We start from the raw sequence: 24,848 nt of genomic DNA on the forward strand, positions 1-24,848 counted from the left end.
CCCCAGAGATTCCTAGTGTTTATGGATTTCTGTCACTAAGGATTAGCAAAAAGGCTTGTCCTGCTGTCAGTGGAAGTGCTCGGGGCATTGAGCGGTATTACTTGGGGTTGTATTCACAGGAAGGTCTACTGTGCTGTATTTAGTGCCCCAATGTTGACTGCGGATGTTTTGAAAGCTATCCACGAATTTACAGCTGGGAAGGCGACTGGTGAGAACGTCCTGCCCTCCTTTATGAGGCACCTCAAATACCAGCATAGTCGTCTCTGCTGTGATGGGCTAATAGTTCTTTTTACTGAGTTTACATTTTTCAAAATATATTTCTTCTCTGATTGTTGTCTTATATATGTATAATTTCTCTTTTAATGATTTGCTTGCTGTCAATATTTAAAAAAAACAATCCTAATGAGCCGTGAAACAATGAAGAATTAGAAATGGTTTCCTACCTGGGAGGTTGCTGAAGGTCTCGCTGTCTGTGGTCGCCTCTTATGGCTGCTTGTCTCCTGTCCTCTGAGTTACCGCTCCATAACAGATTTCTCTCTCCTTTTGCACTGTTGATTGCTCATCTTAAAGGCAGTGGTATTTCCAGCCCCTACTCCACTTTTGAGGATTGGTCAGGGTGTAGGATGAAAGTGGTCATGTGCTATGGCTGCCTTTGAAAAACACTAAGAGGTTTAACACACTGTCTTTTCTTTCTTTCTACAGATGCAGCTCTGCTGGGGACGCGGCCTCAAAGGGCCTTGTGGAGCTTCCTAAAGAAAAGCCAGCTCCTGTCTCTGCTGCCACCATAATCTCATCTTGGCCGCTCCCTCCGTTCGTTGAGAGCACTTTTCATTCTCTGCCCTGACCTCAGCATCTTCTTCATAAATATTGTTTTATTTTGGCCCTGAAAGTGAACGCTGGCAGGAGGAGCAATGAGGCACATCCAGTTGGAGACATCCTGCAGGGACCAGGGCACAGAGTCTTCCTCTGCAGATAGCAGCACCTCGTCTGCAGGTGACGTCAACACCTTGGACTCTGGGCAGACCCAGGACTGCAGGTTTGTGATGGGTTACAATGAGCAGGAGATCAAACGCCAGAAGGTCTACCAAGTGTCTGTCTATTCCAGCCTGTCCAACTCCTCAAATCCTGCAGACCACAGAATCAGTGGCCAGCAAGCCATCAAGAGGGGTTTCCCTGACCAGCGGACCCCAGAGGCCAGCCGAGACCCAAAGAGGGCTCACTGGGGAGGTGCAGACAGCTCTGTACACGACGGGGTCCCAAACCAACCCAAACATGACCAGGACAAGGTGAATTCTTGGTCAGACTTCTCACCTGGGGGATCAGATCACTCTGATACTTGTGAAGATGGTTTACCCGCAGAGGAGCTGCCAATGTGCGGTTCAGCCCAACATTTTTGTCATAGTGGCCTCCAAGTGATTGAGCACAAGTGTGAGGGGGTCACTAGCCATGTCAAGGATTTGGGATTCAAGCATCCAGTTGGTCGGGTCTTCACCAAGCATGCAGGCGACCCATTGGGCAAGCCATCCTCTAGCAACCAGCGCACACCCTGCAGCACTTTGCACATTGTTGACCAGGGAGATTCATCTGGCCGACGTGTTCCCCAGGGGAAGGTTCCTGTGGGAATATGCCTTGCCGAAAACGTAAGAGACTGCCGAAAACCAGCAGGGAAGAGGTCACAACCTTTGGGAAGCCATCCCCAGACACGACAGCCATGTGAAGGACATTCAAGATGGAGAGATTGCAACGTTAAAGATGATGGGGCTAGTAGCCAAAATATACTTGATCTTGATTTGCACAATATTGCACAAAACTACACAAAGCGTTCGTGTGTAAGGCACGATGAGGTGACTGCGGGAATATCTGGGAGTTCAGCCCTTGCACATGTAGGTCACAGTGCCTCTAATAGCCAAGGTTTGAGGAACGGTAGCCTTCCTAGAGAGGATAGTCTAGTATCACCCAATGGAATCAAAGAGCCAACCACTCCAAGGTCAGAAGGTTCTAAGGTCCAGATTTCAGAAAGCAATGGCTTAACGTCTTTGGAGAAGACCCCTGTGATGAGCAAGCCATCAGTCTGTGGTTTTGGTGGCTGCACAGTGAAGAGGAAACTCCTTCAATCTAGCGAGGCAGCAGATTCATGCTCGGAGGATGAAAGCCAGTTGCCAGTGAAGAGGAGAAGAGTCCAGTTGTCTCACCCTCTTCCAGCGTCATGTAGAAGCACAGATGCCAAAGCTGCTCCCTTCTGGAACCATCTTCTCCCTTCAACAAGAGACTCTTACATGGTGGGTGTCCTTTTATATCTTTTTGTTACTGAGTAGTCATCTCTTCAAGACTTTTCATAAGATCTGTTCCCTTCCCCCATCCTGAAGAAATATGTCATACACATGTGTTTGGTGATGGGCCACTACTTGCATCCCTCCCTACCCTCTCCCACTTCCTTGAGTGACTTCTTGTACCCACTCCTGGTAAATATTGCCACCCATCGTTTCTCCTCTTGCATAGTTTTATTTTTTCCACCTTGTCATGTTGACCATTTTAGTCCTTCCACTCTCACGCCGGGAGTCACACGTTCCACCCTACCCTCCAGCACTCAGGGCAACTCTTTTTAATCATCTTTGTGCCAGTCTTGATTCCTTCCATTCCTCCGCTCTTCTGGATGTGCATTGGCTTTTATGCACCACATTCCATGAATGTGCACACTTCCCTGCCTGAACTGTCATTTAATATCCCCCATGCTTTCTATTTACGTAAGACTTTCAACGCTTTCAAGGCCTAGATAGACTCCAGTTAATGTACCAAGCTTCCTGCTTCTATTTGTCTATGCCAAGCAGCCAAGAGCGGGTTGTATGTGTCTACAAGATCTAACGACAAACCAGCAACATGGATTCCTGTATTGGGACGTTCAGGTCATTGGGTGTGATGGTGTGCCTTTAGCACCGCACTCTTAATCACTGTAATAGCTGTGTGCCCAAATTACTAGTTCACTGGGGTCATTGCTGTAGCCATAGCCCATCAGCATGAGTTGTCCAAAGTCAGTGAGGATACCCCTGTGTCATCAGCATCTTTCCTACAAGGTCCAAATTCACAGGTCATTGAAATAGCTACGTCTTGTTAGCACCAAGCTATTGGTCAGTGAGAGTAGACTTTGGTCACTGAGAGTAGGCATGTCCCATCAGCACGGTCCTTAGAGGCATCCGTGTTCCACAGTAACCAGGCATATTGTTGCCCCAGGAAATATCGCCCTTGGCATCATTGGAGGTAACCATATCTCATTAGGAGAATTGTTTAAGGGCTACAGGATATTACTGTGCACAGTTTGCACTAGTTCACCAAAGTCACTGCGAATAACCAGGTCCTGTGAAAACATGCATACTGTTGGCACCAGTCCTTGGAAATAACAGGGATTATCTGAGTCCCATCAGCAGTAGTCTTCCAAGGGCATTAGGGGAGTCTTGCTTCATCACCCTTGGCACCTGCCACCCAGGGTTTGTTGGGGATGGCCATGTCCCTGCAGGACCAGTCCTTGGAAGTCACTGGACTTTGCTTGCACTATCATCACCAGTCCAGTGAGGTTACTGGTGACGTGTCTGTTCCATCAGCACCAGTCGTCCAAGGTCAATGGTAGGAGCGGTGTCCACTCAGAAAGAGTCCTGTGAGTCCCAGGTGATGTATTTGTCCCATCAGCACCAGTCCTCCAAGATCGTTGGGAACAGTGGTACTCCCTCGGGATAAGTCAGTCATCCGAGGTCTTTGGGGATGGCCATGTTTCCTCAGCACTATTCCTCTGGGATGGCTTATCCCATGAGCACCAGTTCTCCAAGGCCACTGCTATTATTGATGCCGGCCAGTTCCGAACCATTCATCCGAGGTCACAGTGAATGACAGGATCGCCTCAGTACCAGTCCTCTGAGTTTACTGGGATGGCTGTGTTCCCCCATCAGCAGTCTGAGAGTCCCTTGGGTTTGCGATGCCCCATCAGCACCGGTCCTGTGGGGACCTTGTCGTTCATAGACCGGTCTCATTGTATTCATTCCCAGAAAAATCCACTTGTCACAGTTCATCTGCCTGGAAAGCAGAGCGGGTTGGGTGGTGTGAGGGCGTCAGGGCGTTCTGCTGTCATTATGATTGTTTCTAGAAACATTGCCATGATCGCAGTGCTGCATTGTTCCTTTTAGAAGGACACAATGGCTCCCGTGGGATGTGAGGGTCAGCAGAAAGCCGCTTCTGCTCCAGTTTCCACCGCACTCTGGACTGACATCTCTTGGAGTCGGATACCTGGTCAGAGATGGAGCTGCTAGAAATGCTGCCCCTGCGGACCGGTCAGATACCACTGTTTTGCCATCATGGGACCCTGCCTGCCCAGTATAAAAGCCCCCATCGTCTCTTGTTGAAGCTGGTTACCTAAGCGCAGTCGTAAGTGTTATCCGTTTGGCACGAGTGATCTGGAGCACATGGATGTTGTAGACATGCAGCTGATCTTGTTAGTAAGTTGTGAGAACGTTTGACCTAAGCTGATCCCTAAACTTCTGTAAATTCAGCAGGCATGAAGTGTCTTCTGGGTCATTTTGCAGGCAAGAATAGATAACAGGCATGGAGCAGGAGTTGCCCTTAGTGTGGTGAGTGGGAAGGCAAAGCTTATGATCGAGATGTCTGTAGGACAGAGGTCCTCAAAGTTTCTCATGCCAAGCCCTCCTTACGTACATTTGGCCTATGGCATCTCAAAATTACATATTTTCTCACAACTATTATGTAAAAAGTTAAACATTTTGAGGAAGTTCAAAAACATTGCTTGGTGTTGGCACACATACATGCAACAAGTATCAAATTATCACAGTAAATGTGTGCAGTGTAAATGTTGCAAGCATCCCAAATATTTCAAGTGAAAACGTGCGTGGGGGTCCCAAAACTAGGTTATATATTCCTTTTCCGTACAGTAAACCAGTATATGAAATTGAAAACCTATTTTAAGTGATGGAGTTTGGAGGTTGAAGGGAGTTAAGCGGCAGCAAGGGAGCATTGTAAAGAAAGCTTTAGAAAAATGTATAGTTATCGTTATTGTTTTACTTGTTAAACACTTAGACCACTGCAGTGTATAGTTTTCCCTTTTTAAAAGAAAGTTTTGGCAAGTATCTGGGTAACATGACATTGGCTTTGAGATACACTTTTGACGTGCTCAGGAAAACTTCCCAATCGCAAACTAAAACCAGCAGAGCTCTTGCCCCCCTCTAGTCTCCCCTTTCAGCCACTAATGGGAGGGCGTGCCCCGTAGTTTTTAGATTACAGCCGTAGAGATTGTGGGTTTATACTAGGAAGAGAAGGGGAGTGTCTTCCTTGACCTGTTATATTTTCTGATTTGCTTGCATTCAGCTTGTCCTTACAGAGTGGGCAGGTGCAGCTTTCCATAGTGGCTGTCTTATAGCAAATGATTCCACTGCAGTTCAGTACACATACGAATGTCTATGCCATAGGATCTGCAGAATAGCTTCAAAGGTTTGTGGGAAGTTTAGGCTATATGGGTCTGGTTGAAGTGTAGGTTTGCTAGGTTTATAACTATACTGGGTGCAAGGACTGGAGGGGAAATACCCACAAGAGGCACAATGTCATGGCAAGACAAGGTCTTGGCCACATCATGGTAGGCTACCTGACTTTTGTTTCAAAAGATCACCTCGCCTCCTCCTAGGTTCAATCAAGAAAGACTTCAGATTTAAGTAGGTGAAGGTCGACTCATAATCATCTCTGTCTCTCTTTTTCCTGGTAGAGTTCCACAGATTGCACTAATGTTAGCCGACGGCTGAAGAGTGGGCTTCGCTCTAAATCGTAAGTGTCCTGCATCGCTTCATATAGATGTTCCTTTCTTTGGCTGCGGCACCACGGGTAGCGCCTAACATTCCAAATACAGATCAGCATGTACTGTTTGTTGTCAATATCATAGGAGGCTTAAAAAGTGGCACGGTTAGCATAGGACTGTGACTTGGCTGCAGCGCTTCGACAAGTTACTAAGTACTGACACTGTTACCATTTCTTATAGACCAAGCCTCACTTAAGCAGTGAAGCTGACATTTCTTGCTGGAAGATGGGATATAAGAAATGCTGTCACTTGAATAATTCTGGTCTTCTTAAATTCACTTTTATTGCGGAAAGTTTATAAACAAATGTTCAAGAAATAGGGTGTTTTCGAAAGTACACCATTACACTGCCCGTGTCATAAATACAACGGCCAAACATTTTATAACTAAGGAGAAATCACTTGATTATTAAAATGATCAGAAAAAAATATGGAAAAGGGGTCAGAAGAAACGTGAAGAGCAGAGGGAAAAATGTGGAGAGAAAGTCCATTGCGAAAACTTGTTCATAAACTTGAACATTTTGAACTGTATTATTCAATAATGTTGACCATACACTATTACATGTCTGTACTATCCTGCAAGATACCTTTTCACGATTCGATGAGCAAATAAGACCTTCAAGTCATAGCTCAACTGCAGGTTTTCAGTGGTACAGGATTTCCAGTTTAGCGCACGTTAAAGTCCTTAAGCCCCACATGACTTATTCAATGATATTTGTACTCAGTCAAGTATGATTGAATCGGGTTACATTTTTAAATCCCTAGAATAGTCCTGTTCTTAAACTCGATCACATTGTTTATGTCCTTGAGTCATATGAATAAGTAGGTTACAGTCTTAAGTAATAGAATTCCTCCATTTTAGATTGAGGCACTATTACCAAACGTCATATCTGTTAACTTTTTAAAGTTTTATCAGCTTTTACTCCCCCAAAACAGTAGAAGTATGGAAAATGGACAAAGGGTGGGAAACCAAAGCATTTCCTATTTTATCAGAATATTGCACCATGGATATAAGGATTTCTTTAGATTAAATTGCTTTAACTTACAATGTAAAGGCTGCTTTGTAGTTCAACGATTTCTATAAAACCTACTTGGGTATTTGTAGTACAGACTGAGCGTGGTATACATCATGATTACAGATTGAGCGGACAAAGATGCCTCTCTTACTTATGTTCTTTCATAGGAGACATCTTCGCAGCCTTCGGAAAGGCACTGTTGGCAGACCTCCCTCTGGGTCCTGGACTTCGTCCTCCATCAGCCGGTCTCTGCTCGGGAACTTTGAGGTAATGTCAGAATAGAAGATTGAAACTGTCATCCTTTGGTACGTCCAATTTATTAAACCTCAGAACATGGTTTCCCGCTGGGATACACATGCTTAGCATACTCCTGCCATCTAATGTCAGACTTGCACGTGTGCAAGTTGTGTTTTCTTCAAAGAAGTCTTTTGAGTCACTGGATGCACTGTGACTTCTCTTTTGGTCTGCCTTAATGAGGACTACTTAGCCTTGAATAGCCGGGAAGAAGGCTTTGAGGGTATGGCTGTATGGCTGGGAACTTGAGGTAGTCGATGTGGCGTCCCTGGCATTGAGGGCTTCCCACCGCCAGTATTGCCCTGTCATTTAGATGTACCCCCCCCTCACTAGCCTCAGAGGTGTCAGTGGTATTGGTCATCTGTGGAACAAGGTCTGCGAAGGGCCTGCCCTGCATTAGGCGGTGGTGTTCCACCACTCCTGAGAGCGATGGGCGCTGGCCTTCACCAACACTTGCTCTTCCAAATTACCTCCGCTTGTGATCATTGCATCTAAATAAACACCTGCAGCAGATGCATGTGAGGCTGCATGGGAGAATATGGTGATGCTTGAGGACATTATACCTAAGAGACTCTATGAACAGATGCATACAGGGCAAGTAACAGTTTCCTTTCCTTCTCCATGGTGTTTAATTTTTGTTATATGAATTGGTTGTACATGAGGGGTCTTAATACTCCGTTTCCTGAAGGAAATGATCAGAGTATTGGCCTCCGAGAATGAATTGCTCATGGTAGCACTCTCTCTTGGAGAATGCCTCCCCAACACCTACCGCCCAACACCCCTCCCCCCCCACCCCCCCACTCCCCTCGGCTCCTACCCCCTCAAGTGCACCCTACTCCGAAGAATGGATTGTTACTGTATTGAACTTAATAATTTATTAAGGTTTTTAATTGACTTATTAGTGTATCAAGTGAGGGGGTCTATTGCTTTTCATTCTTCATTGTGCTCTGCAAAAGAAATGCTTCGGTATTGACTGTCACAAAGAAAACTCTCCTGGTGTCAACTACCACAATGGAATGGCTCCATCCTGGTGTCCACCTCCCAGAAAGGAATGACTCCATCCTGGTGTCCACCTTCCCAGAATGGAATGACTCCATCCTGGTGTCCACCTCCCAGAATGGAATGACTCCATCCTGGTGTCCATCTCCCAGGATGGAATGACTCCATCCTGGTGTCCACCTCCCAGGATGGAATGGCTCCATCCTCGTGTCCACCTCCCAGGATGGAATGGTCCATCCTGGTGTCCACCTCCCAGGATGGAATGGCTCCATCCTGGTGTCCACCTCCCAGGATGGAATGGCTCCATCCTGGTGTCCACCTCCCAGGATGGAATGGCTCCATCCTCGTGTCCACCTCCCAGGATGGAATGGCTCCATCCTGGTGTCCACTCCATCCTGCTGTCCACCTCCCAGGATGGAATGACTCCATCCTGCTGTCCACCTCCCAGAATGGAATGGCTCCATCCTGGTGTCCACCTCCCAGAATGGAATGGCTCCATCCTGGTGTCCACCTCCCAGGATGGAATGGCTCCATCCTGGTGTCCACCTCCCAGAATGGAATGATTGTAGATGTTGTTAACTGACAGTACCAGCTCCCAGTATCGACCTCTGAGAATTAAGTGCTGCCAGTGCTGATTACCCGGAAAGAAATGCCCCTCGTTGGAGCTCCCAGAACAAAAGGCTCCTGGTATTGTCCCTGGTGAAGGAAGGGCTCCTGGTTTCGGTGCTTGCAAAGGAATAAATCCCACCAGAAATAAATCCTACTTGTATCGGCTGTGGAGAAATAAAAGCTCCAGTTAGCAGCTTTCCATAATGAGTTGACCCAGCTATTGTCATCCTCGAAGAAAATCTTTGCAATATCAATTTAGCAAAAGGACGTGCTCCTAGAATTGTCCAACCAGAAGGAAATGCTCTTGAATCGGTCTATCCTATCCCCTAAAAGTCACTGTAGTATCTGCATCCACTAAGGAAATGTAAAATTCTCTTGCCAGAAACATGCCATTCCTACATAAAAACTGATGATCTAGCCGGCAGGAGAGACAACCTTTATAAATAGCCTTTGAAGTGGCATGTTTGGAGACGCGGCCTCAGCAAAAACAGAAAATACCAATCCAGACGGGGAGAACACTACTCCCTTGGTGGTACAGGGTTATATATGCCCTATCCCACATCTATTTTGCTTAATTGCAGTTTTTACCCCCAGTTTTTGTATATTCGCACTTCTGAGCACTTTGGGCCGCAGTTCTTGTTGAGAGGTGGTTACCTCTTTTTAAACAGTTGTATTACCACTATATGGTCTGTTGACTGACACACCAACGACTTTGACCCATCTCCTTACTTATTTTGACCTACTACCACTGTTGTTGTTCTTTCCTGCCTGGACTGCGAATACTTCTGCCTGTTGACTCCAATTGGCTTTCGAAACCTTATTTATCACGTCTCGTCTTCTTATCATAAGAAGTTGACCTACCCACAACGTGGAGGCTTTGACTTACATTTTCTTGGCTGCCTCATGGGACTCCCAGAAATCATCTAGCCCTGACGAAGTTCCTATAGGAACGAAACGCGTTGGCTGAGGCCTTTTAAAGATTGAAACAATAAAGGATTTTTTTCAAAGTACTACAACTTCTCTGGACTTCTAATTCTGGTGCACCGTCCCTTTTCATATAACCTTTATAAATTGTACTGCAACTTGCTGGAAAACAGATCTCCATGACTAAAGAAATCAATTTTTTTTTCCATCTAACTGCAGTGCAACTATAGGTGCAATGTCGCCATTCAAGGATAAACTGTGGCTTTTTTAGGACCCTACTATTCCAAGCTTTAAAGAGGCTTTCTTAGATGGTGGTGGAACCATTCCTCTAATATTCCATCTAAAGAATGTGTGATTGTTCGATGTGGGCATTACAACTACACTAAATTCTCCCTACATATTAATACCACCACCAAGTCTCCCAAAAGGATAGTTTTTCATTTTGTTTGACCCAACGCTCCATTTTCAAGGAGTTAAAATATTGTAACCAGTTTGTTGGATTCATCAAAACTCAAAACAATGCAATTCACAACTCCCATTCTCCAGGACCGAGACACAACGGTTCCCCGTCCAAACCTTTCCAACATCAAACTTCTCAAATGACTACCACCCATGGGTGTTATCGCCGGGTAGGAGATGTAAGGGGCCATGACCTGTCCCATTTTAATAAGGATGCTTCTCTCAGCCTGGCCGTCAAAAATCCCTGCTTATGAATACATTAATTATGTGGATAATGGAATAGTCTGAAATCCTTCCACCTGCCAACCAACCAACCATTTCTCAAGGATGTAGAGTGTGTCATTTTGCTGCATTGTAGCACATTTTCCACTACATGCAGCCAACGCACTCTGCACATTGTCACAAGTCATCCATCAGTGGTCTGCGGTGTTATAACTGCCATGTCATTGCCCTTAGAATCAGAATTGTCTAAAGTTGAACTTTCTCCACTAACTGGTCACAGATGATTGTGGACTGACACCGCCTTCCTCTAAGCTGCCCTCTCAGCCTTCAACTGTTGCTTCGTGGGACATTTTGTAGTACTGCATTCAATCCGTAATCTGTGCCTCTTTCGATGCTGATGTTTGGGTCTTTCGTAATCTGTGCCTCTTTCGATGTTTATGTTTGGGTCTTTGCCAGGTCCCATTGTCCTTTCCAGCTTTTAACTTCTGAAGCCAGTCTCAGGCTGCATAGGATTCAGTAAAGAATACCGATGTTCTATCAGTCATTCACTTCAGCTTTGCAGGTATCAGCACCATGTACTGGATCCCTGATTCCCTCAAAGATGTCTTGACTTGACTTCCTGGAATGAAGCTAGTTTGAATTGCACAGTGGTTGTATAGTCTAGAAATATCAGCACAGATAGGTTTTCTATTTTGAAGGGGTCATTTAATCTAGCTTTCTGTAGATTCATGATTTTATCCTGGTCATGCTTGCCAACTCAGGAAGGGAAGCACCAGAAGGTCGTAGGCCTTTGTGTGGAACTTTTGTGAACTGTCCAGTTCCATTTAAGCCACCATCTCAGTTATCCAATTCTCACAGAACAATACTCTTTATGTCTTCTCAATGCCTTCAGTCAGACCCACAATTCTGATGTTGTTACTGCGGTTCTATCCCTTAGTGTCTTCTGCCCTGTGTTCTAAAAACCTTACTCTCTCTGTTAGGTCCAGTAGCTGCATTTGAACTGAGGCTTCAGCTGGTTGCATTTCGCTGATGGAGTCTTTTGTGTTTTTTACTCCATCCTAAAAGCTTTTGTTGGTCTCTGCACAGAAGGTCCAAATCAACAGTACCAGTTTCAATCTTAAACTCCAGGGTCTCTCCTAAAGGCGAAGACCTGCCTAAATCCTCCCCACTGGAGGATAGGCTTCTAGACGATTATATGCCATTCAAGGCAACCTCCCTCACATACCGCAAATTCATAAACAACACCCCAGACACCCTCACACAGCTCTGGGCAAAATGGGACTTTGATTTGGGTGGACTAGAAGCTAACAAATGGGCATAAGCACTTACCGCGATCATCGTTGGGTTCCACCTGGTGCAACTTAAAATCTTACTCTGAGCCTACTTCACTTGTTCAACATTAGCCAAAATGGGTAAAGTGCAGAGTTGCTTGTCGTAGATGCTGTGACCAAAACGGGATCTTCTTCCATACCATCTGAGGATGTCTTGTCATACTCCCCTATTGGGAGGCAGTTGTAAATTGTGTGAATACCCTGTGTGGGACAACTATTCCACTTAATGCTTAATGGTGTCTCCTTAATACTGGTAAAAACATCCTTAACCACATGGACCAAGTCTTGAAGAACTATGTGCAGTGCGGAGGTGACTTTTGAAGGTTTTGGGGTGTAAAAGTGACTGTCAACGGAGTGATGCGAACAACCAAGTCCAATTGCCATTTGAGGGATTCATGATGACAAAACGATACATTACTCAACAAATGTTGATAAGGTATTTGGTTAAAAAGCACAACCAATTGTGAGTGGCTAATTGTTCAATGAAAATTAATTTGTACAATCGGGAAGCATTAATAAGCAGGTGTGCTGGCCTTGGCCACGTCTTCCCACCATCAGCAGGGTGTGCAAAATCTGTACAGTTGCTCATTTCTTATATTTAGCATTGAGAGACGTGCTGCTACTACAAAATAAACATTGTGTGGAAACAATGGAACTCTTTTGTACTTTGTTATGGCTGGGGATTTAACTAAATACCTTCAAAAACAAATGAAACTGTCTGCTGTGCTTCACAACCATGTCTAGTTAAGGTGCAGAAAACCTCAGAAAATCTGTACAAGTGAAATAAAATGAAAAGTGGGTCTTATATAGCTCAACTGTCACTCCTAATGGAGTCTTCTGACGCTGTAAATTACAAGGATCAGTTAAGTGGAGTACATATGAAGTTGAGAGAACTGTCATCAATAAATTAAAATGAACAAAAATCCTGTCACTAGAAGACAAGAAAGAAAGGAAAATAGACTGTTTAAAAGAATAAATACTGTTTACGCGAGGAAAACAAACAATGATATCCGCTTCGGATGTTGGCAAACACTCAACTTACATGCTGCAGTCAGTCTGGACATGCTGAATGGCGAATTAATTGCCCAACACACACCCACCCGCACACACACTACCAGGCGCCTCTTTGGGCAATAGTGCTCTCATTTTCACTCCCTCACTGCTCCCAGGGTTGATAGCCATTGTAAAATAAAATACGGTTTAGTTTGTTGTGGCTGGGGCTTACCGTTATCGCAAAATCAAAGGCATCAGGCAAGGCTGCAGTTAGAAGTATGGGGCATAATGAAGTACACTAAATGAAATATTGTAATATTTAGTGTACTTGTGCATGGATGACAGCATAAAGAAAGTGAAATCGACTTCCTGGAAACTGTTGTACAAATCCTTATATTGTGCAGTGCAGTGAATCAATCCAATATGGCCAGTTTTAGAGAAGGCATCCAGTTATGGCGTCCGGCTAGCCTGCTGAGTGCGCACCACCTTCCCAGCTCTCGTGTGATGCACAACTATTGGAAAGGGATTTAAGATGTTGCACGGCCTTCTCCCTGCAGAGGTGCCTGGCCTTCTCATCTCCCAAGCGGGCGAAATCTGTCAGGATAATGCAGGTACAGAAAAGCAATGCTCCCCTCAAGGAATCCATCTTCAACTCAAACAGGCGTTAGGACCAAATACCGCCCTCAAACGATACTGCTTTCAAATATACATGTTTTACCCAACTCACAACACTGTCTTTTGTTCAGAGAAAAGTGTTGAATTATCGCCGTTCGTGTTTTAAGAACAAAGAGGCGATTTTCAAATATCAGATATATGTATTTTTATTTGAACAACGTCAAAGAGTACTAACCACCATTTCAAAAACACAGCTACGTAGCATAATGTGGTGCGCTGTGTAAAATAAACAGTCTGCACTAGTTTTTGTTGGGAAACCGTTTGCTGCAGGTTTATTACATACAAGGAGTATGCCAACTTGGTGGGTTAACCTATGGGTGATTCAAGGGCAGGCAGTGGTGACTAATCTAAGCTGCCCTGCCCACCTGATGAGCCAAACTGCACGGTGGCCCATCCAATCTGTGCTACCATTTATGTGGGGATTATCCGTTTACATGCCATGGACCACCAGTCCATACCTTTTACTCACGCCTTTTTAGGGACGGAGCGTAACCAGGCAAGCCCCCGGTTGTCAGGCTTTCAACCGCCAGAGGGACTATCGGGCGCCATCGTTTTGAACCAGGGTCCTGCCGTTAAGACTCCTGTGGTTTTGGCATAAAGCACCCTTATTGTGTTCCTGAAAGGGTACCCCCGTACCAATCCGCCTCCGGATCGCCCTATAACTCTTCCTGCAATTTGTCTAGGAGAGGATAAAGAAGAGGGTGGCCAGTGGGTGGGGGCAGGTATAAATACCTGTCCCTAGCCCACTGCTCACCGAAAAATTATGCCGCAAAGGCACCAGACCTGAGGGGGGTCCAGGAGGAGGGGGACCCAGTGACAAGGCGCAGGGAGGTGCCTGAAGCGGCACTAAGGGGGCCGCCCTCTTACAGGGCCCACTGCGTGCGCCACTGGCAGCCACAGTCCCGCATTTCAGCGAGTGAGAGAGGCTTTCATAGATATATAACCAATCACTGTGTTGTTTCAAAACAAAGACACAAAGTGATTGGTCAAGTTATCCAGTTCTTCTGCTCTCGCGTTGCCGATGAAGCCCGGGCCGTGGGCGTATACGCCAACCTTTAAAGTTATCATGATGCTATTCTAACACTGTCTATAACCGTAAAAAGCATGAGAGGCGTACCGAGATTAGTTTGGTCAGGCTAATTCTACACTCCATAGGAGAGACTAGGGAGCTGTATATGGGTTCTCCCCGGCTCCTAATGCAGCATGGATTTGAGAGGCTTCAAGTGCGCATGTCAGACTGGACATGCCAAAAAAAACGTCCAACCAGACATGCGCACTTCAGATGCAGTGTAGTCTCTCTGCCAGCATTGGCCCAGCCTTGAAAGACACTACCTGACCCAGCATAACAGAAACAGGGTTAGAGCACAGGAAACAGATAAACTAGTGAGTTTATATCACAAATATGCATGTGTGACTCACAGCAGGAGGCGGGGCAACTCCCTAAGGGAGAAACAGCCCCAGACTAGGTCTGACAATAGCCAGGCGCAACATAGCCTGGTGCTGGGGGCTAGAGATGGTGCTGAGTTTGAGAAACTGGAAGAGCGATATGGACCTAAGTGTGGTTGCTGTAAAAAGTGCTTTATAAACCCATAGGCTGTGGGATAAAGTATGGGGCAAGTGAAATGAACATCCTGGAGGACTTAGTGTTTCTTTCTTGCAGGATTCTGCAGCCTAGCCCCGCCGTTGGCTGTGTCCGTTTTCCGTCTTAGGTTGGGTTGGGTGGGAAAAGGAAAAGGGTGGGTATTCGTCAGATATACAGTATCATTGTGGCCCTGTAATGATTTGCAACAATGACGAAATGTGGTTCATCTCTTATTTTTTGGTTTCAATCAAAATAATAAAACAAACACAATTGAAAAACGTACTCTCCATAGCTAATTTTCTTCTCATTTCCTCTGCAAACCAAGGTTAGTCCTGCTGCTATCTTGCCACTTGCACGGCTTGTGAGGAATTAGATGTAACCCACAGACCACTGAATTGTTTTGAAATTGAATATGTTGTTTATTTTCTTGTCTGAATTGTTATATTGAATCTTTTCATTATGCCAATAAAAGTCATCTCCAAACAAAAGGTGCCTACAAATGCTGGTCTATTGTTTCTTTCAGGAATCCATATTAAAAGGCAGGTTTGCACCGTCTGGCCGAATTGAAGGTTTCACAGCCGAGATTGGAGCCAGTGGGTCCTACTGCCCGCAGCATGCCACCTTACCTGTCGAGGTCACCTACTTCGACATCTCGGAGCACAGCGTGCCCTCACCCTTCCTGGTATGAGAGTCGGGGGGTGCGAGCTTGCTATGGTGTGGTGTGTGCTTGCAAGTGAGCTTTGGTGTGAGTCCTGTTGATAACAGCGAGTGAACTACCTTTCGGGGTCTTTGAAGAGCAGTTCTGTGGCAGGCACATAGCATATAATAAAAGAGGCATCAGGGGACCTGAGTTGTAGAGGGAGGGTTAGTGTCACAAGATAATAGACTATTTAATTATAAATAATGTATTTATAAATATTGTAATACTTTTTTAGTGACGGATGAGAATTGGGGTACCCTACAATTCTTTTATGAATGAATCAACCTCTATATTTCCTCCACGAGGAATGAGTTTTCTTTTTATTTTATTTTTTTCCAACTTCTTTAATTTTCGACTTCCTGTATGTATGCTGAACCGAGAGGTTGCACATCACAGAATACAGAACATGTAAAGGAATTAGCATAAGAAATATCCACCTTTTGTCTGGGATGGGCCACTACAGAGAAGGCTGTTCATTATGAAATGAAATGAAATGAAAGCAAATTTATAACACGCAGAACTCAGCCTTATGAAGAAACCTCTGCAAACAAAAGCCTTTAGGTCAATATAACAAAAACAAATATTGGGGGAATGTAATCTTTGGGTTAAAAATCAACTCAATGTGACTTCAAAGTAAAGGGGTAGGCCGTGAGTATCTATCTCAGTAAGAAATTGGAATAGGGTTTGGGTAAGTGTTATTGTAAGGCTGGGAATTATGATCACGCCTGGGGGCATTATTAGGGTAATGATTAAAATTAGGTTTCAGGTAAATAGGAAATGGGGCGGGTATGGGATTTAAATGTAATTCCTATTAACATTTTCTATAAAGCTGCGTTACTGTATGTTATCTCTTGTTCATTTTAATTTTAATTTTTTTAGTCTTCCTAGTGAGTTCTTCATAAAGTTACTTTTTTAATAAAGTTTTGATTATTCCAACATAGCTCTTCATTGGTTGGCCAGCCTACTGTTGCATAGCAGACAGAGGCTTCACTAGAAGACCTGAAGGGGCCAAGAGGCCCGGATGTGCTGTTTTTTAGGTCTCGCCTACTAGACATCTTCTAGCTGTCTGGTTCCTAAAGGCCTCGTGTGGACCATAGCATACACTGGCAGTGGGCTTATATCCCGCCCCTTGCTTACCATTGGTTGCCTTTGTTATTCTCATTTGCTTACTACTTATTTGATGGCTTGCTTTCGTCTTCTTATGCTTATCCCTCCCCTGAAGCATATCGCAAAGCCTGGAACAACCTACCCTCTTCACATCAGAGCTGCCTACTCAGTTCTTGAATTCTGTAAGAAACTAAAGACACCTAGTTTTGGTCCTGGCTCTTTCCACACCGCAAATTCATTTCAGCACCGGGATACCATCCCGGGTGAGTTGTGCACTGTACAAATACCCACAAAATATCCTATTTACCAGCTTTCTGATTTGACAAAGTCCTCACAATTATGGAACTACTTTTTTTTCTTTTTCTTTTAGCATTACATGAGTACATATTTTCCAGTTCTGTCCCTCATTTGCAGATTTCCACTACGAACACCCGCTCCTATCCTGCTCACTCCATGTTATTCTTTCACCACACGCTCCACTTCCCCGAGCTTGTCTATTGCTTTTCTTTTTTATACATTTTGATTATTTTTTTTCTCCCCTGGCTTTAAGTGACAGCATTGCTCCCTCACCCACTCCCTGGTACTTTCCCCCATATACTTCCCTACCTGCTCCTCTGTTGCTTCACCAAACCATGTTAACCTTTGGAAAGAAATGTAATTTTAGCTTTTTGGAGTGCCTGGCAAATGGCACTTGATGCTCGGATGCCTGTGTTTTTTAAAATGTTATTTTATTTACCGCTCCAAAAATCGTCCTTCGTTTTGAATTGGTAAATTAAAAAAAATTAAAAAATGGCTCCTGTATGCACGGTGAATAATGCAGTCATACATCAGCAGGCACAACGACGTAATGACGCAGCCACCAGATGCAGTCACATCAACTTAGCTTTTTTCCCCCAATGCTACAGTGCATTAGGAAAAATCAAAGGCAAAAGGTTGAGACATATTGGCTTTGTCAATGGTTCTTCCCTCTATATACTTAATTCTGTCTCTCCCTTCTCTTGTTAATTGGTACCTTGACTCACACAAACATGCCTAGTTATTATTTTTCTTATTAAACTGAATAATACATCACTCCTACAATCCAAGCTGTGATTGTATTTTTTCTTTCAGAATATAAACGTTTGCTATAAAAATCATGGGTGTAGCTTTCACTTGTAACACTAACCCTCCCCCTGCAGGTCTCTGATAGCTCATAGATCATTTAATTATGTTTGAGGCATGTGTGGCTTTAGATACGAATGCTTTTCATACCTACCATCTAGTGTTTGGTCCGGATTTGGGCAAGTTGTTTTTCTTCGAAGAAGGCCTTTTGAGTCACTAAGTATGGTGCCTCCTCCTCTTGGTAACATTGCACATGGGCATTGACGCCATTGTTAGATTGTTTCCTTTCCGCCATCGGTTTGGTCGTGTATTATGGGGCCCTGGTTCGAGACTGTTTTCGGGATCCTTTTGGTGCGTAATCCACTCTACCCTCATCAGTGTTGTTTCAAATGTGTTTTCCTTCCTCGCATGTCAAAGTTCGGTAGACCTTCATTTCTCTGGTCCACACTTTCATTTACGCCCTTTGCCAATTCTGGCCACCCTTTACTCTCATTCGAGTTCAACAATGCTTCTGCTAATTCTTCGTTCTGCTAATGTAACGGACTCCATTTTGATTCTGCCCCTAGTGCCATTCCAAGGATCCCCGTACCTACCGTCACAAGGTCTGCAATCTGCGCTTATCCCCCGAGCACAGAAAAGAAGATTTTGAGGCCTGTCGATCCTTTTGATTAAAAAAGACTGCGCAGGACCTTCGGGCGTGGCTCAGAGAGATGTAGAGACATGAAATCGAACACACGCCCGATATCTTCGGACAGGAAAATGTCGAACAAGAAGATGAAGATCTTGAGGCCTCTAAAGCTGAAGAAGAAGGATCCTTTTTAGTTGGAGATTCGGACTCCGACTTGGAGATCGATTTGGAGTCACACTATCTGCCGCCGGGTCAAGGTGCTGTGAGTACTCAAACCCCTCACCTGCTCACATTAAAACTCTTGGTTTCCACAAAGCAAAAGGCTTCAGGGCTGCCACTGCCATCTGGCCATGGTCAGCACCGAGATTCAGTTTCAGCTGCTCTGCCCTTGGGCTCGGCACCGAAAGCACAGATAAAGCCTTCCGGTTCCACACCGAGATTCCACTTCTTCGGCTCCCACCAGTCTGGTTCCGAAAAGTAAACCGGTACGGTTCCAAAACCTTTGGCACCACAACCAAAATCTGCTCCCACTACACTCCCCAAGCCTATTTTGGAAACCATGCAGGAGAGACCTGATCCAAAACAAAAACAGATCCATATTCATCCAGGGACTTGCCGCATTATTACAAAGATTGCGTCAGTGACTTCTACCAAGCGCCGCGGCCCTTTAATAAGAAAACAGACAAGGCTACCAGTTCCCTGCACCCAATTCCTCCTACTTCTCCCTATCACATGCCAAGTCTTCCGCGGCCAGCGGTGTCATTTTGTATGCATGCCCACTAAGCATGCAGGTCTCTACAAAAAAACTTGAGGGTTTTTTTGATGGCGGAGAAGCAAGGAGGGAGGGGAACACTGGGAGGCCGAGGGGTATGGGTCGGGTTGGCTGAGGAGCATCGCAACAGGAAAGGGTGCACGAAGCATTAGGGAGGGCACGAAGAAGAAACACATTAGGTTGGAGCAAAGGGAGAGATGGGAATGTGGGGGGAACGTGGGGGTGGGAAAGAAGCACACAGATGGCGAAAACGCAATGCAGGATGGGATAGACACACAAGGGCATGGGGAAGAACAACAGCAACAAAAGCGCAGCACAAATGATGGCAGCTGAGGGGAGATGTGTGCAAGGGAGGCATCTGGAAAACGTGCACTCTCGTAAAGTGCTTAAATAGAAAGAGAAAAATAGCGCCTGAAAACTGAGCAGTGGAAAGTCCCAAGTAATAAGTCTATTTTCTAGGGGTAGGACAAACCCAAGATAAGGAACTGAAGCCCACGCACCCTGATGATTTAGAAGCAAGCAAATGAAAGCGTCAATGAAGCCAACCAATGGTATGTAATGGGAGGGCTCTAAACCCACTTTTAGCTAACAATATGTCTCACAACAGACTGCATGCGCAATCTTAGGTGAGATTTAAAATAGACTCTATGCTTTTCAAGCAAACTTCTCAGAAAGGAGGCTTTTTAGATTAAATCATCAAATATGGTAAGACTTCCCCTCACCCCCAGATGGGTTGAATGAATGATTAGACTTAAGGCTTTCACAGACCTTCATGAACTAGTATGAATGTAATAGAATGACTGTGTTCAGTTATGTGTATTCCATACATTGATACAACATTTTCATTCTATTTATCATGGACATGTTTGCCCTAAACAGATTGTGTCTATTTGTTAGAGTTGAATTGTCGCTGTCGTTAGTTTGGTGGATAAAGAAACTGACACTTCTATTCTGTAATTCTTGATTAATAAATAAATACAACTTTTGATTCAATACACACTGGAGTAGTATGTGTAGTGCTTGGATCAAAGAAGATTTACTTGCACGTGGATCTGGGTCTACAGGACAGTACCCTACTTTTAGCACATTTATGGAATATTAATAATGACATTAAATACATTGATCTCATCATCATTGGTACAGTTAGCAGTGACTCCTGGGTCTTAAGTGATTTACTTGACAAAAAAAATATGTTGCAGAGCTAGCCCTTGCTAGATTACATCAGTAGCTTTGAAGCTGAAAATGAGGCATCTTGCTTCACATATGTTTATTTCTCCTTAATCAGGCATTTTAAAAGTAGAACATTTGTTATAAAATATGCTTTTGGTTTAAAGCTACACGATCTACTGTGTTCTTTATTCATGCTAAGAAATGTTTTAGCAGTTGCTTTAAAAGAGTTTGCAGTTGTGGGCTTAAGAAACACTGTAGTTTGCTTGTGGTTAAATGAATCTTCATGTGCTATATTCACGTGTGATTAGTCAGTATGTGAAGCCTTTGTACACTAGGAGCCATCTGAACTCTAATAATAGGGCTAGCTGTAACTGAAACACCTTTTTGTATTATGCACCCATGTTTCTGTGTAGACTGACCATCTATTCAAACGTAATGGGTGCCCCTTCAGAAGAACGCAGAGCGTTTCTTTAGCAAAGGGAAAAAGAGGGAACAACGTTTTTGTTGTTATATGATGGTCCTCTTTCAGTGAGACTCAGATCGAGAGTTCCTATATCCAACCCATAACCGAACCGTAATTATTTAGGATGTGATGGTCCTATGACCCAAAACTCGATACTAAAATGTTGGGACAAGCAGGGGAGCAGGGCACCAAGTAGGGTTGCAGCTGGGATGGACTTTTGACAAATATGTCACTACAAGGCCTCCTCCTCATGCCCCCTTGGGAGCGGATGCCCTGTTAACGTGGGGCAAACCCTGAAACACGGTTGAGCCCACCCCAACCTTTAGGAGTTTGGGTGAGCCCAATGATGATCCATGTCACTATTAGAGTGAATGAGGGCTAAATAAAGAAAAGGGTGCTTTTCCTTTCCCATCCACAATTACGAGTCGGTTTTAGATTGGATATAGGAACTTTCACTGATGAGAGGACCATCATACAAAAAAAAACCTTGGTTCCGTCTTTTTCCCTTTGCTAAAGAAACACTCTGCGTTCTTCTGAAGGGACACCCATTACATTTGAAAATATATAATATGTAGGATGTGTCCCTTCCACCTCTTTTTTGAGGACCTCTCTACCCTTCTAGGGCCCCTGTGGGTCCCTAATTTTGTAATATAGAATGACCATCCATGACACACAATTCTGACTACCGCCATACAGTTTCCGTGTATGACTGGCCCAAACAGAGTCTAATATCGCTGGTACTGGCTGTTTGGTTTTGTTTAACTTGGATCAGACGAGATCAGGCTACAAATGTGTTTCGTATTAGATGACATTAAAATTCTAGACACCACCTCCAAAATTCTATTATTTATGTTTTTCTTTCAATTTAATTGTGTTTCTCAATTCTTTATATTTTTGATTCACGTATAACACTCTTTCGATTCAGAGGAGTGACACATTTTAATAGTCCTTAGAAGTTACCTCAAGCACTTAAATTCCAAGTTGAATTTATCCTACCAATCAATAGTGATTCTTGTCCTGATTTTGGGAATGAGCCCAAAATGAGATCACCTTCCTTAACCTTTCAAGCGGTAGGTTCTCATTTATTTATGAAGTTTTATATAGTATGACTTGTGATGTCTCTAGTTGCCTATGATGTAGTCACTTTACTGTAATTACTTATTTACTTATTACAGTTAACCTTTGACGTCACAGTAGAGGCAGCCACAAGGGTGAAATGCAGGTCATTGAGCATAATTACTGCTGCAGTTTAAACCAGGAAAACGGAAATTGGCTTTTCCTTTTTCTGATCTCCTTGTTCTAAAAAGAAAAACTGATCAGTAGGAATGAGATACTTTTGTTTACATATTTAAATATTTCCACTCTTGAGGTCATTGCAGTAAAGATGGAATATCCGCATGTTTCGACACAATCTAAATCACACATTTTTAACCAGACTTGCATTCAATTGGTTCCAGTATCTTTATTTTAAACTCTTTTATTGTTTAATTTCACAGTATAGGTTCTGTTTTTATTCTGATCTGCAATGAATATGAAAGATCAAGGCACCCAGGATTTAAGCGGTTTGGTGGAAAGGTGACCATCTATTATAAGGAATAAAGTACCCACTGCTGCACTTTATAAGGATAATGCAAAGTTCCTCAGAATTCCATGACCAAGTGGTTCATCCATAAGGTCACTGAACACCTCTGTGACTTGCAGTATCCCTACAATATGCAGCAGTGGCTACGTTATTCCATATGAATTACAGTTCTGTAGAACAATATTACAAATGTTTTTTGGGTTTTTTTTTACCTCGAAGCTACCCAACAACCTATCTAAAGGCATATCCATCACCCTAGTAAGGTTCTTTGTAGTCAGGGATGCAGTGAGTAGCAGCTTTATCTTCTCCTGAAATCTTTTTGGGGTCTGGGCAAATGTATGTATATTTCTAAATAGAAGGCTTGATGAAAGTGATCACTGTCATCTTGCAACATGATTTAAAACACAACACACAAGAATTCCATTTTAATTAATGTATAATTGTGTAACAATGCTGACAAGAAGATACTTAAGTTGCAGGGCTGTCACTGAAATAAGTCCATCCACGTGCCTAAGGTTATAATCATGTGTACATTTTAATATGGTGTTAGCCCCTTACATTGGGCATCCCCTAGTCAAATGTTGGCAAAGGTCAATTCAGTATCTACCAGCATTGTCTTGTCCATGGAAAATATCTGGTTGTGGAAGGGTGACATCAAAGTGGGCCCAACCTAACATCAAAGTGACCCAACCAGGTAGTTAATTCTTGTCAATGGTTGTTCATTACCCTAAACTGCAACAACAGCTATATTGTTTTGTTAATCAAATCATTTTGTAAAAAGAGGAACATCTGTGTTTATAATAATATAATATAATAATATAGCTCTCTAATCTATCTGAATTAGACTATTAGTTATAGATTCCTTACCTTAGAATTACACCCATGCGTTGGACTGGATCCGGAGAATTTTTTCTCAGCAGTACCCCTGCGCGTCGGTAGATGGCGTCGGTCAACTCCGCGTTTGTCGGCCTTGTGATTGCTGGGTGATGTCACGGTATCTACTTAAGACGCCGCCCCTGTGTGCTGACGTCAGTTCTTTCTTTTTCCACACCAGCCAGCGTAGATCCGGAGAGACGCAGCGTGCACCTTAGTCTTTTTTGGCTGACTCTTTTTTAACTTTTTGTTGACATCTTTTCGAGTCTTTTGACTCCTGGTGCACGAGGGATGTCCCGTCCATGTACCAGCTTCAAGCCTTGTGACTCCTGTCACAAGTTGATATCCGTTACGGATCCGCACCGCATGTGCATCTGGTGCCTGCAGCACGACCACGACCCGAAGTCTTTGCCTGAGTAGTCACAAAAGCTTCTGGAGGTTCGGCAGTCTGCTGTGTGCTATTCAAGAGGGAGGTCGCAGGACCGGCCCCGGAGCCATCACCACTCTTCTTCCAAGTCTTTAGTCCTCAGGTAAGTCGAAGCACAAAAAGAAAGCGAAGAAGCATCGTCACTCTTCGGCTTCTCCCCGTCCTTTGACCGGAGCGTCGTCGCTTTCCGGCCCTGCTTTCGGAGCCTTCTTCAGTGACGGCTCCACGCTTCCCTTCCTTTCTGGGAGCAGGAGCGTCCCCAGCACAGCTTCAAGCTTTCGACAAAGTGCTACGGAGGGACCCACGGATCCAGGCCTGGATTGATGCCAGTTAACCTCACTGCACCTTCCTGGCACTGATTCCAGTGACAACGCCCCAATGTGTGGTGTGATGTGCCCCCAGGCGGCATCGGCCCCAGCCTCACCTCCAATTTGATTAGGGAGCTGGACCGGTGCTGATTGGTACTTTAGTACCACTGTTCTTTCCTGGTGTTCCTTTCTGCCCTTTCTGCCCTGACTGGCAGCCAGAGGAAGGTAAGGGGGACTGGGAGGGGTCAGTTGACCAGCTGGAAGAACCGGACTGGAGAGAGGAGTTTGGTGAAGTCAGTGGTCTGGATACATCCCCAGACCTTGGTATGCTTATTCCCCCAAACATGGCTACAGAGGAGGGAGCCTCCTACGCTGTGGTGTTGCCTAGGGCAGCTGTGGTCTTGGGCCTTGAGCTTCCTACGGTGGCAGTCAGGACTAACCCCCTGACTGAAGTGCTTCAGCCGGTATCGGCCTTTTTGGAGCCCCTGCTCCCTTTCAATGAGGCCTTCTCTGAAGTCCTACTGGACACCTGGTCCAAGCCCAGCACTGTGGATAGGATGATTGCCCGACGCCACCGCCCAGCTCCGTGCGACCCACTTTTCCTCTCACAACACCCTACCCCAGAGAGCTTGGTGGTCCAAGCCTCATCCTCGAAAGGAAGCGCTTTCCCTACAGCTCCTCAAGATAGGGAATCCAAGAAGCTGGACCATCTTGGGAAGAAGAGGTTTTCTTCTTCCAGCTTAGGGCAGCTGTCGGTGAATATCGCAAGTC

At 44.6% G+C, this 24,848-nt stretch overlaps 1 protein-coding gene across 4 annotated transcripts in view; it reads left to right on the forward strand.

Annotated features, from left to right (window-relative positions):
• Positions 1–24,848, forward strand: part of ATOSB (atos homolog B) — a 373,752-nt gene that overhangs the window by 271,965 nt on the left and 76,939 nt on the right. For 3 of the 4 annotated variants that reach the window (XM_086960246.1, XM_086960245.1, XM_086960248.1), the window contains 4 exons: positions 703–2,279; positions 5,756–5,814; positions 7,026–7,125; positions 15,470–15,628. In XM_086960246.1, coding sequence (XP_086816372.1) covers positions 912–2,279; positions 5,756–5,814; positions 7,026–7,125; positions 15,470–15,628 — 1,686 coding nt within the window. In that variant the 5' untranslated portion in view covers positions 703–911. The remainder of the gene's footprint in view (positions 1–702; positions 2,280–5,755; positions 5,815–7,025; positions 7,126–15,469; positions 15,629–24,848) is intronic. The other variant, XM_086960249.1, reaches the window with a different exon arrangement.

The sequence above is a fragment of the Lissotriton vulgaris genome, chromosome 3_1, assembly GCF_964263255.1.
Source record: "Lissotriton vulgaris chromosome 3_1, aLisVul1.2, whole genome shotgun sequence".
Lineage (NCBI taxonomy): Eukaryota > Metazoa > Chordata > Amphibia > Caudata > Salamandridae > Lissotriton > Lissotriton vulgaris.